The following is a 12012-nucleotide window of genomic DNA, read 5'->3' on the forward strand; positions in this document are numbered from 1 at the left end:
ATCATATAAAAGCAGAATTCTGTTATCGCAGAGGGAGGACGGGAGCGGGGAGAAAGTTTTTTCTGTCTACATGGAAAAGGAGTCACTGCACATGTGTTTTATAAAAGCTTCTCTTCTTTTTTTTTTTTTCACATTGATCCCCTGGGATATAATTTTATAAATTCCTTTACCAAGGATGTAAATGGAAAGTAAATTGATTATGTTCTGGAGAATAATAAGCAGCTTCTTCTCTGCCTCTCCATGTGCCAAGTCCTAGTTATTTTCAAAGCAGCGTTTGATTGAAAACGGAGATTTAAATACTCCCAATTGTCATGAGAGAAGTCTAACCCAGAATTTCTTAAAGAGTGCTTGTTAAAAATAGTAGTTCCTGGACCCCAAACCTAACCAAGAACCAAGAGGAGGAAGGCAAAATCCTATTTAAATAGGCGCTCTAGGGGAGTCCTACATACAGCAGAGTTTGCCAGCTGGAGATGGAGGTGATGCACAGTTTAGCCAGTGTCTTCAGAGAGTTGAGGAGTCTCCCCCAGCTTCTCCCTGAAAGGTGAGGGGGCACATGGAGCAGAACTGAGTCCATCTGTCCCCCTCTCCCTCTGGGCTGTATCCTGCTTGTCAGTGGAACCAACTGGGGGAGATATTTACGGGGCAGATAGCCTTCCCCATGGATGTCTTTGCCTTTGTGCCAGCCTAGGATCCAGCAGTCACTCAGACAAAAACATTTGCTCCAAATCCGCTCTACCTATTTAAGGGTCTTGAAAGATTGATTTGGAGAATTGATAAATAAGTAAGTTTTCCATTCAGGCTCCTCCTTTTCATCTAAAGATGAAAATGTCTCATTTTACCTTTCCCTGGGTACAGTTCAGAGAGGATGTGGCAATCCTCTCGATTCCTATTAGATTAAGTAACCAAGTCTTCACATAAGACGATATTCATTCAGAATAATGCACTGGCACAATTTAAACGACTAAATTAGATCTTCGACAACTTTGCCAGCATAAATAGACCATGTCCGTGTGTGTTGTTGGAACGGCAACCCCTGGCCAGGGAGCTGGCCAGCGTTCCTTGCCTGGTCCACTCCATCCATTGCCAGACATGTCCTCTTGATCTTGGCAGGTCATTCCCTGCGGGGCATTCCATGGAGAGCCAGGCACTGTCACACATTGCATTTTGCAGATTCCGTCCCCAGGAATTGCCACCTTGCCCAGGACCGCTGCCTTGGAGCTCGTGTTGATGTTCACGTTGCCTTCTTCTTCCTTGGTTCCCTGCTGGTTGCTCTGCTCTCTCCTCACTCTCATTGTTGTGTCCTGGGTCTCCCATGCTCACTGAAAAAGCTCCGCGTGGCCCTCTGCTGGTGTCACTGTCACAGCTTCTGCTGCTTTACATGTTTCTCTTTGCCCCACTCACCCCACGGTACTCTCCCCTCTCTTGCTAATGACGAATCCGCAGAGAGCTGATCCTGGGTGCGGGGCGTGCTCGCCAGGCTCCGGAGCAGTCTGGCTCGTGGTTCCAGTCACCAGCTATGGAGTCAGACAGCTGGGGTTAGGAACCCAGCTCTGACACCTCCAGCCCCACTTTGTGTTCATGGGCTAACCATCGCCTTCCCTGTGACTCAGTATTCTCATTTATAAAGTGGGAATAATAGTGCTTACTTTGTAGGGCTGCTGGGAGGATTAACGAAAAATCTGAAAACTTCTTAGCATCTTTCCATCTCGACCTCTCTACTTCCTTAGGCAATCCCATGAACTGACTTTCTGACAGTGGCCCTGGTGGAGGGGAGGCTGGGGACAGGCAAGGAAGAGGACACGTCCAGTGATGTCTCGCCCGGAATTCACCTGCAGTATCAAAATAGTTTATCCCAAACATTACCATGAGACTGGACTTCAGAAAGTCTCCTGACCCCACTCTTCCTTTCAGCTCCTTCGTGCCCAGTTTTCAGGGCTGAGAGGATCCCTCAAAGCTCTTCTTCCTCCCCCTCCCTGCAGAATTGTCCTCCTTATGACACCATCCATTTGTCTCATCAGGTTTTCCCGACTTGTTCACTGCACCTCATCCTACCCAAATCACACATTTATAAACTCTCCGTAAGCGATGAACCAAAATATTCCTTCATAATCATAACCACCAAAAACCTTTTATTAAAAATGCTCTCCCTCTAGACCCTTCATATAAAGAAGCAGCTATTTATTGTTCTAGGATCCCTGGCAATTCTAAGTGCCAAACTGCCAACACTCCCCCACTCTTGTAGAATGGGCAGCCAGATGAATGCTCTCAGCACAATGGGGAAGTCTTAACGTCACCAGAAATTTTCTCCAACATAAATGGTTAGTGACTGGGCCTTATTGAAATGGAAATTTAAGCATGCTCATCACTCCACTTACTTTCCTCTCATCTGAAACTGGTAATCGGGCGAGGAGGAACGATGAGGAACCTGATGAAGATATGAGGCTTTGTTTATGGACCGAGAGTCCAAGTAACTCCAAAACACAGGCTTTTGGACGATGTGGACAGACACAGTGTAGCTCTGGCTTGGGCCCCCAAAGAGGCCTCCGCCTACTTTTCTCTAAACTTTAACCTTGAGAACTGCCTGTGGGAAAGATGAGTCTGTAGGTCATTCATTCATCCAGCAGATGTTCACTGAGCACCTGCCCTGTGCCATGCACTGTTCTTGGTACCAGGGATGCAGCAGTGAACAAAAGAGACCAAAAACTCCCTGGCTTTACAATTTGTTAGAGGTGATAAGAGCTATGGAGAGGAATGATGCAAGAGAGGAGAGATGAGGAAGGAGAGGCAGAGGTCGGGGAAGGCCCAAACTAGCATGGGACGTTCGAGCAGAGACAGGACGGAGGTGAGGGAGTGAATCGTGCAGATATCTGGAGGAAGAGTTCTAGCCACAGGAAATAGCAAGTGCAAAGGTCCTGAGGTGAGGATGTATCTGAAGGGTTCAAGGAACTGCAAGAGGCCAGCATGGCCACTGTGAATTGGGTGCATGCACATGCACATGAGAGAGAGCTGTAAGAGGGGAGTGTGGAGGTGGTGGAGGGTCAGTTGATGTTGGGTCTTGCAGGCCTTGTCAGAACCTAGACTGTTCCTCTGAGTGAAATGCGGAGCCGCTGGTCAGTTTTGAGCAGAGGAGTGGTGTGACCTGACTCTTGTGCTAAACTGATTACACTGGCTCCCATCTTGAGGATCGGCTATAGAGAGAGGACATGGAGGCAGAGGGATCAGACAGGTGGCTATGAAAATAATCCAGGTGGGAGATAAGCGTGGCCGAGTTCAGGGGGGCAGCACGGGAGAGGGAAGAAGGGGTCAAATTCTGTTATAATGTCTTATATAATATATATATATAATGTCTTATACTATATATATAATATATAATGTCTTATGTAACATATGTAGTATTATATATATAAAGTGTTATAATGTAGAGCCTTCAGAATTTCATTGGAATGGGCAGTGAGAGACAATAAGGCCTCAAAAAGACCCCAAGGTGGTGGGCTTGATTGCCTAGAAGGATGAGCCCAGCTTTGCTGAGATGGAGAGGAGGTTTGGGAGAAAGCCCAGGAGTTCAGGGTTCGAAATGTAAGATTGGGGTGTCTCTCCTACATCCATGTGAGGAAAACCACTGGGTGTGCAGGTCTGCTGTGCAAGGGAGCAGTTCAGGGTAGAGGTAGACATGTAGGGACCCTGAACGTATTCATGATATTTGGCTGGATGGCATCCCCCGGGGGGCATTGGGTGTAGAGGAAGAAAGGAAGAGGTCCAAGGACAGAGGACCAGGATGCTCCCACATTTAAAGGGGGAGGAACCAGCAAACCAGACTGGGAGCCGTAACCAGGGAAGGAGGAGGAAAATCAGGTGACTTGAAGGCCACTGAAGAAAGCCTTTCAAGGAAGATAGAGTAAGTTGATGGATGGAGTAAAATGAGACCTTTGAATTGATCGCTGGCTTCAGCAAGGTGGAAGGCACTGGTGACCTTTGGCGAGATGTGTCAGCGGGGCAGCAGCCTGACTGGAAAGCCTTTGGGGACGAGTACCAAGAGAAGGGAAAGCCTTTGGGGACGAGTACCAAGAGAAGGGAGACCCTTGCTGTTTGAGGTGTAGTCCTCCGATCACCGTCATCTGGGAGCGTGTTAGAGATGCAGGAGCCCGGGTTCTAGCTCCGCTTGTACTGAATCAGAAGCTGCATGTTGACGAGACGCCCAGGATTCACATGCACACTAACGTCTGAGAAGCCCTGGTAGCGATCCCCTCACATGGTAAAGAGAAGGACAGTAGGGCAGTCGCTGTAGGGAGAGGTGGGGTCACAGGGTGTTTTGTTGTTGTTGTTGTTTGGTTTGTTTTTTTTTTAAGGATGGGGAGAAAATACTAGTATGTTTATAGCCAGTAGGTAGCCCACTTGACCCCTGTGCCCCCAGCAGAGCAAAAGCCAGGCTCAAAATACCTCTTTGACATCATGGCCCCTCTCCCGTGGCCAAGAGGGTGTCAGACTTCCTGTCCGAAAGGCAGATAAATGGGCCCTCCCTTCTCCAGCCCAGGGAGAAACACAGAAGCTGCCTTTCTCAGAGCTCAGTGCTGCCAAGATCATTGCAGCTCCACTGAGTGGTTCTTCTGTCCTTTGAACCCAGGTCTGGAGGGTGGCCGAGCCTTCTTCAACGCAGTCAAAGAAGGAGACACCGTGATATTTGCAAGCGATGACGAGCAAGATCGCATCCTGTGGGTCCAAGCCATGTACCGGGCCACCGGGCAGTCCCACAAGCCCGTGCCCCCAACCCAAGTCCAGAAACTCAACGCCAAGGGAGGGAACGTGCCTCAGCTGGACGCCCCCATCTCCCAATTTTGTAAGTAAATATGCCGTTTGTTCAAAATAGCCTTGTAGACTAAAGTCAATCCTCCAAAGTTGAATTAGAAAAATCAGTTGTTTTAATATTAACGATTCCCGAAATCATGTTTGCTGGAAAAAAAAAATAGTAACTTCGGAGGTGGAAAGTTGGGACAAAAATGTCAGATGAAAGTAATTTTAAAGTGCAATACTTGACACTTTCCCTCAAGGACTAAACCAAGGAAAATACATTTTAGCTGGATTTTTATCTCTTTGTTTTCGGTGAGAGTTTGGAATTCACAGCCAAACATGTATTTGTTTGAGTCCTTCACATCTAGTAGGTTATGTATGTCCATGCCTCATTGCTTCCTATTAAAAGGAACTTTAAAATAGGGCTTGATTTGAAATAAATTTAAATCTGCAACTTAGAACCATTTAAAAATAAATGATGACATTATCACATGCAGTGGAAAAAAGAAAAAAAGAAAAAAACAACACCGCGGTACTTAAAATCCCATTCTGAGCTAAAATACCAAAACCCAAAAATGAAACCGTCTCCTTAAGCAGCCCCAGTTTATATTCTAGTCTGTTCCCCTCTTACCTCTGCATCTGTTTTAAATTTCTTGCCACCTAGCATGGTTTTTTATCTTGCGACACTTCAGATGCACAGGGTAAGAGGAGAGACAGCATACACTGGGAGATGCTTATTGAAAGAAAAGAAATGGAAACGTTGTAAACCTAAAGCGCCGAATAAAACCATTCATTTTGGTTATAAACATTAACCCTAAGAAGAAATGTTTGCCTTAACCTGAATAACAGGTCAGTTAAGGACAGCTCAGGTCCAAGTCACTTTTAATAGTAACCATGGTGAGGCCTTACTTTAGCGTGGAACCCATTCATTCAGTGTCGTTCGCTGAGCCACTGTCTAGGTGACGAGGCACATGGATGAGGAAGACGAATGAGGACCCTGCTCTCAGGAAACCTACATCTCGGTCAGGGAGTCTAGACAGCAAACAAGTTAAAAAAGAAAAAAATAAAATAAGATAGTTGCAGACATTGAGAAATGCCATAAAGAATGTCACGCAGTGGTGACTGAGTGGGGAGAGGGGATGTAAGACGGATGATCTGAGCTTAAGCCCAAATGACATGGAGTCGGCCCCACACATTTCTGTGGGAAGAGAATTGCAGCAGAAAGGAAAGCAAGTTCAAAGGCCCCACATCAGGAACTTGACCTTTAGCTCGGTACTTGCACATAGTCTCTCCTCTGCTGCAGTGACAGCCACTAAACAGAGAGAATCCTCTTTTCAGTGAGTAACAAGACTATGTTCTTAAGCCTTTTAACTCCTTGACGGGTGGGGTTTTTTGGATGGCAAATGCCATGCATCAGGTGCTCCCAGGAATTCCTGTCCAGTCCTGATGGTTTCTTGAAGGAAGATGCATTCCCTGTGAAACATTGTGAATAATCACAGTCATGTGAGCTTCTATACAGGAAACCCTGCAAGAATTAGAAAGGAGTTTAACAGGGACTCACCAAAGGAGGGACAGCTCTGCTGACCGTAACCACAACCAAGTTCTCTACTTTCTTTTTGCTCTAACATTTGTGGCTCTTAAGTTTATTTGAAAGCAAAAAGAGGGAAGACTACATCTCTTTCTAAATAGTTTAGTCATTCGTTAACATAAAGCACACCCAATATTTATTTAATTTTTTTTAAAAACTCTATAATGGAATCCCTTCCTTCACCTTGCCTGACAGCCTCCTTTTTCATCAATGTGGAAACAACAGAACCTGTCATCTCTCTCTGAGATGGAATTATCCGTGTGTCAGGAAAAAAAAATGCCCAATTATAACCACCATCCAAATCAACCTCATAAAGCATGTATCTCAGGTGATATTTGGAAAATCCTGGTTTATTTCCAAATAATCTCCATTTCTTCTGAAGTCATGTTGCCTTAAATTCAGTGTCTCTGTTCTATCATCTGCCCAGATTAAGAAATTACTACTTGGTTCACGATTAGCCCCACTTTTTCCTCTCTCATGTAGGAAGAAGTATGGACATTCAGGGATACAGTGAAATGGGGACCAGACACTAATTTAAAAAAGAAGACTACTGATGGGGGCTGCTAAAGAGAGGATGGATGTCTCTTCATGGACATAGACGGGGCTCTGGGCTTAGATTTCCCTCTGTAGGTGGGATTCATTTAGCTGTGAGATTAAAATCTAGTCACTAGGCATCAGCAAGAAGATTCAGTTGAGTACACATGAGCTTGATGTAGGTCACTATTCTAGTTGACATAGGGAACTTTGATTAAATGGAGTGTCCAAAGCAAAATTCTAAGGATTAGAGTTTGAGTGGCTCAGAGCATGTGGGGTGGGCTGAGAGATGAGTGAGAAGATCAGATAGTTCATGCCTCTTGGATTTATCAGTACCTGGCAGGAGAGCCACCATTCTTTTTACTGTCTTCCTTAATCACTGCCCGGGAATAGAGGTTCTCCAGACAGTGTGGGGCCCTACCGCACCTACCAGGTTCTGTAAGAACAAAGGCCACCCCTTTCAGCCATGCAGATTGTGCCCTGCAGGAGACCCTTTTCCCATAGGCAGAAATGTGAGTGGTTCCTATTGACTTGTGCAGTGCCCACCCTGCACAACTGTACATTGCAACCCTGCAATAAATGACAGTCTTTACTCAGAGCTTCAATCCAATAGTGTTAAACCCGGTAATTCTGTAGTTACATTACTACCCCTGAAACCAAGCCTCAACGCTGCTAGATGCAATCTCTTGCCAGTTTGCTGGCAGTCAGAGTACCAGAAAGTGAAGTTCTCTTTCCATACTTTAGAAGCCAGCATCAGTATCCAATCAGGATTTAACCAACTCAACCTTCTGTACCTGATCATTTACCATTAGGGTGTATAAAATCCATGAGAAAGATCTGAGAAGGAACAAAGAATTATACATTGTGTGGTGTCACTGAGTAATGATGCAAAGCAACCAAAAACTGGCTGGGGGTGGGGTGAGGGGAATATCATAATTTAGTAGAGTCTGCTGCGGAATAGTGGTTTTATCTCAGTTACTTTACAGCTGCATTTAAACTGTTCAGTTCAAACCTTTACTATCCAATAATTCAGTCAAACTTACAATGTTGATTTATACTTAGGGTAACCAGCTCATCCAGATTTGCCCAAGACTTGCCTCGTTTTAGCCATTAAAGTCTTGTGTCTTGGTAACCCCTTTAGTCCTGGGCAAACTGGGATGGGTTGGTCACCTGGTACTCAAAGCAAGATTATAGAGGAAATTGAAAAACAATCACAACCTAGTGAGAAACAGCAAACTTGGATCCGTCACTTATGTTTGGACCTCAGTCTATACATAGATTTATTTTAATTGTCACAACACAAACATTGTCAGTCACGGACTCTCTAACAAAAAAAGTAAAAAAAAAAAAACATCAAGTATTGCATTTTAAAAAGAGTTCCTTGACTTCCCAAAGGTAAGGGCCATTGTTAAATACTTAATTCTGTGCACATCTCATCAATCCCTGTTTTTGAATATTTGCTGAAGTATTTGGTGTTCTTGCAAGTGAATGATTTTTTAAGAAGAAATTTTCGATGGGTTAACTTTGTAATCGCTTTGTTAGTTATTTACATGGCAAAGGGAAGCTACAGAGAGATGGGAGAGGGTTTTTTTTTTTTTTTTTTTTTTTTTTTTGGATAGAGAAAAATAAACACTCCAGTCTTGTCATGTCGCTGTCTGCTCAAGGGAAACTTGAGAATGGAACATTTTACAGTTTGGGATAACTTGCGAGTAATTGTGAGTTTATTTGGGTCTTTTCTAAATTCAGTTTAGCAGACTTCTGCGTGCAGTTTTCATTTTTTATTTTTTATTTTTTTGCAATTTCAAAAGCTTAATTTCAAAATGCAAAGACACGTCTAAGAAAGAATGGAGTGGAGTATTTCTTTGGAATTGGAAAAAGCTGAAAAAAATAAATAAATAGATCCTGCTATTCATTCATTTGTATGTGACTCTACAATGATTTGGGGAGGGTTCCACCAAACTTTAAAACTTTTCTGTTCTTTTGTGGTTTTGTTGGTGTGTGTTGTTGTTGATTTAATTCCCTGCCCCCACCCTGTCTTTTTTTTTAAGTTAAGACTTGAAAAACTTAAGTCACTGCCCAGCTGTACAACTTTTGAAAACAAATACTTGAAATTTTCCAATGTTTAAGGCCAATGTTGCTTACCTTGGAAATGACGTGCAAATCTGTAGTTGAGTGCTGCCACAATTCGTGATGCCAAGTGGCCTCTCATTGAAGCACCTGATCCCTGTCCAATGCACCTGATCCCTGTCCAATCTGTTTTAGAGGAACAGGAAAAATCGGTACCTCTGTTCTCATTTGGAGGAGGGGGTACTCTAAGCTTTGCCCCTTGATCAATGGTTATTTGCTGTGCCACTTGCAATGAGTCTCATTTTAATGTCTGTTTCACAACTAGTAACGGTGAATCACATCGCAGATTCCCGAAAGTTGGATGTTTTTGAGAACTGTCCTAATTTTGCTACCACTGAACCATCTTCAACAGTTAGGGGGAACCTTGGTGACTGTTGGTTTGTGTGCGGGGGGGGGGGTTGATTTTGGTTTTTGGTTTGGTTTGGTTTCCTTTAAGTTTTCTTGTTCAATCTTTGCTCGAACCCGAGAACTGTAGCTGCTAGGGTAGAACTCCTGTCTGCTTTCCTGAGCCTTGTTGCTAGTCTTTATGTTATTCTGGTTTGTTCCTTCTTACCCTGCTAACTTCTAGCTGGACTGAAGGGTAAGTGTTCCCCTGATAGCTAGCACAGCTCAGATAATCAGACTAGATTATCTGACACCTGCAATGTGCTTCCTCCCTCTCCTCTTCAATCTTCCTCATGTCTAGACTTTGTAGTCAAACTTCTCATGTTATTTTCCTGACCTTAGGTTGGAAATGTTAAGCTTCCATACTGAAACTAGGATGCATGTGATGTGTGCATAATTGCCTCCTCTCCTTGGCTTTCATATTGGCATCAAATGATCCTCTGAGTAAAGCCAACCATTGACATCTCCTAATTTTTTTTTAATTCCGAGAATATTAATGAACATCACAACGAAATGGCAAGTAATGCCTTTGTTTCATGGAATTCACAGCTACCTGACTGCTTAATGCCTGAAAACAGATCATTTTGCACTCTGATGATATGCTGTTGGTGTTGTTTCTCCTTTCCCATTCCGAGGGTTAGAATGGTCAGTAAACCAGTGGTGTGGTACCCATGGATACCTGAACAAATAGAAGGTGGGGTAGGAAACCCAAAGATGGTAACTGAGCAAGAAATGGCAGAATACAATTAATAAAGTAAATGCATTGTTTGAACACTGAGGAATTCATTCTACCTGGCTTGAGGGTGTGCTCTAAGACCCAATAGAGGATTAATTTTCAAAGGAGAACTGCAATACATGGAACCACCACCCACAAAAAAACAGGAAATTAAGGGCACGATTGAATTCATGTAGCTTATTCACCAAAGCTGCAGGTTTACACTCTCATGATGCCATGGAGGGTTTTGACCTCTGGTCTCAAATATTTCTCTCCTCCTCTCCCAGAAACAGTGACAGCAATAGCTTTTTTGACATCATGTGTCTTGGTATCAGTTTTTCTAAAAATACACCTGTAAGAGGGAAGAACAAAAAAAGACACTTTCCAACTTAGAAAAATCGTTCTCATCACTGTTTGAGTTTAGTGGAAGAGAGTCCACAGTTCCTTTATTCATAGAGGACAAAGCTGTCCACCAAAAAAAAAATGTGTTGAGGGAAAACTTGACGTGCGAGGGAGCTAAAAAAATTGGTCAAGAGAGCAGGCAAATATGTACCTGAGTATTCTGAATGCTAACTTAGAAGCTGTAGGTCGCACCATTCCTCCTGACCATTTAATAATAGTTCTTTCTTCTTTTTGTTTCTTTCTTTAATTTGCTTTCTTTCCTCCCCTCCCCCCCCCCCTTTCTTTCTTCTTCCTTTTATTTTGCATACATGTGCCCCTGGCTAGCAGACAGATTTTTTTTTCACCCCTCCAAGCAGATACTTAATTTAACTTTCCTTTCCTTTCAATGTCTGATGAGGCATTTTTAAAAGATTACCAGAGAATGTGAATGAAGTGGGAATTTAGGATTTTGCTATACTTTTTTTTTCAAGACTGAAAGAAAGGATGGATGCACAGATGACTGAATGAATTTTGTTGTAGCGAATACACATGTGTTTGCACAACGCATTGCTATCCTAGTAGACTTCCAAACAGTCGTTTGCCTTAATTCCGTTCTGTAGTTTTGTCTCACGAGACTTTTGCAATTTTCTTCTTGTATTGTCACCTTGCAATTGCAAGGATGGAATATCAGAGAATTAATTCAGTTTTAATTTGCATGACCCCCGAACCACACTGGAAATGACTTTCCTTCTCACCGTCAAGTAAATGACTTCTTAAAAAAATCGACTCCCGCGATCAGGTCCCAGATTTTCCAAATACCATGATGTGATTTCAACAGACCATTTTTAATGAAGGTTCACGTCTCTGTTAACTACTTCAGACACATTGGACATATTATTCACTAATCGGGGGAGTGTTTTCATGACCTATAGTGATTTATAGTAAGATAAATTACTCATGAGTCAACTATAGAAAATTTATTTTTGCTCATGTTGCAGGGAACTAAAAACAGCAGCAAATAAATACTCTGTAAATGAATCGAAAGGTAATGATGACAGCAGGGAAAATTACAAATCATGTGTTTGTTTTGAGGTCACTGACAAAAAAAAATCTCTGTCAGGATTTTTCACTCAAAGCATCTGTCTTAGGAAGAATTATAAAAAAAAAAAAAATGAATATGGAGATAACCATCACATGGTTATCCCCCTGGGTGTAGTTTTAAATTCGAGATTTCCGCAAAAGGCAATGTGGCCCTTGATAGCTTCCTTAGGAAGCCATCCTCTCTTGGCCACGCAGGTTAGCTTGATTTAGTCAAAGGGACCATGAAAGAATGACGTCGTTTCTCAAGGGCAGCAGCCAGGGGAGGACCAATGTTTTGCTTGCTGTGCAGAGCTCAGGCAGGTCACAACATCCCCTGGTTACTTGTTCATGCCAAGAAACACTCTTCTAGAAAACTCCGTAAACAGCCAGCTGCCATCAATCATTGTCATTTCTTTAT

General features: G+C 43.2%; 1 protein-coding gene across 7 annotated transcripts in view; it reads left to right on the top strand.

Moving 5' to 3' along the window:
• The window catches only part of CADPS (calcium dependent secretion activator), a 415573-nt gene that overhangs the window by 259005 nt on the left and 144556 nt on the right, over positions 1 to 12012 (top strand). For all 7 annotated transcript variants that reach the window (XM_074344558.1, XM_074344560.1, XM_074344559.1 and 4 more), the window contains exon 11: positions 4622 to 4834. In XM_074344558.1, coding sequence (XP_074200659.1) covers positions 4622 to 4834 — 213 coding nt within the window. The remainder of the gene's footprint in view (positions 1 to 4621; positions 4835 to 12012) is intronic.

This window comes from Camelus bactrianus, chromosome 17, assembly GCF_048773025.1.
Source record: "Camelus bactrianus isolate YW-2024 breed Bactrian camel chromosome 17, ASM4877302v1, whole genome shotgun sequence".
Lineage (NCBI taxonomy): Eukaryota > Metazoa > Chordata > Mammalia > Artiodactyla > Camelidae > Camelus > Camelus bactrianus.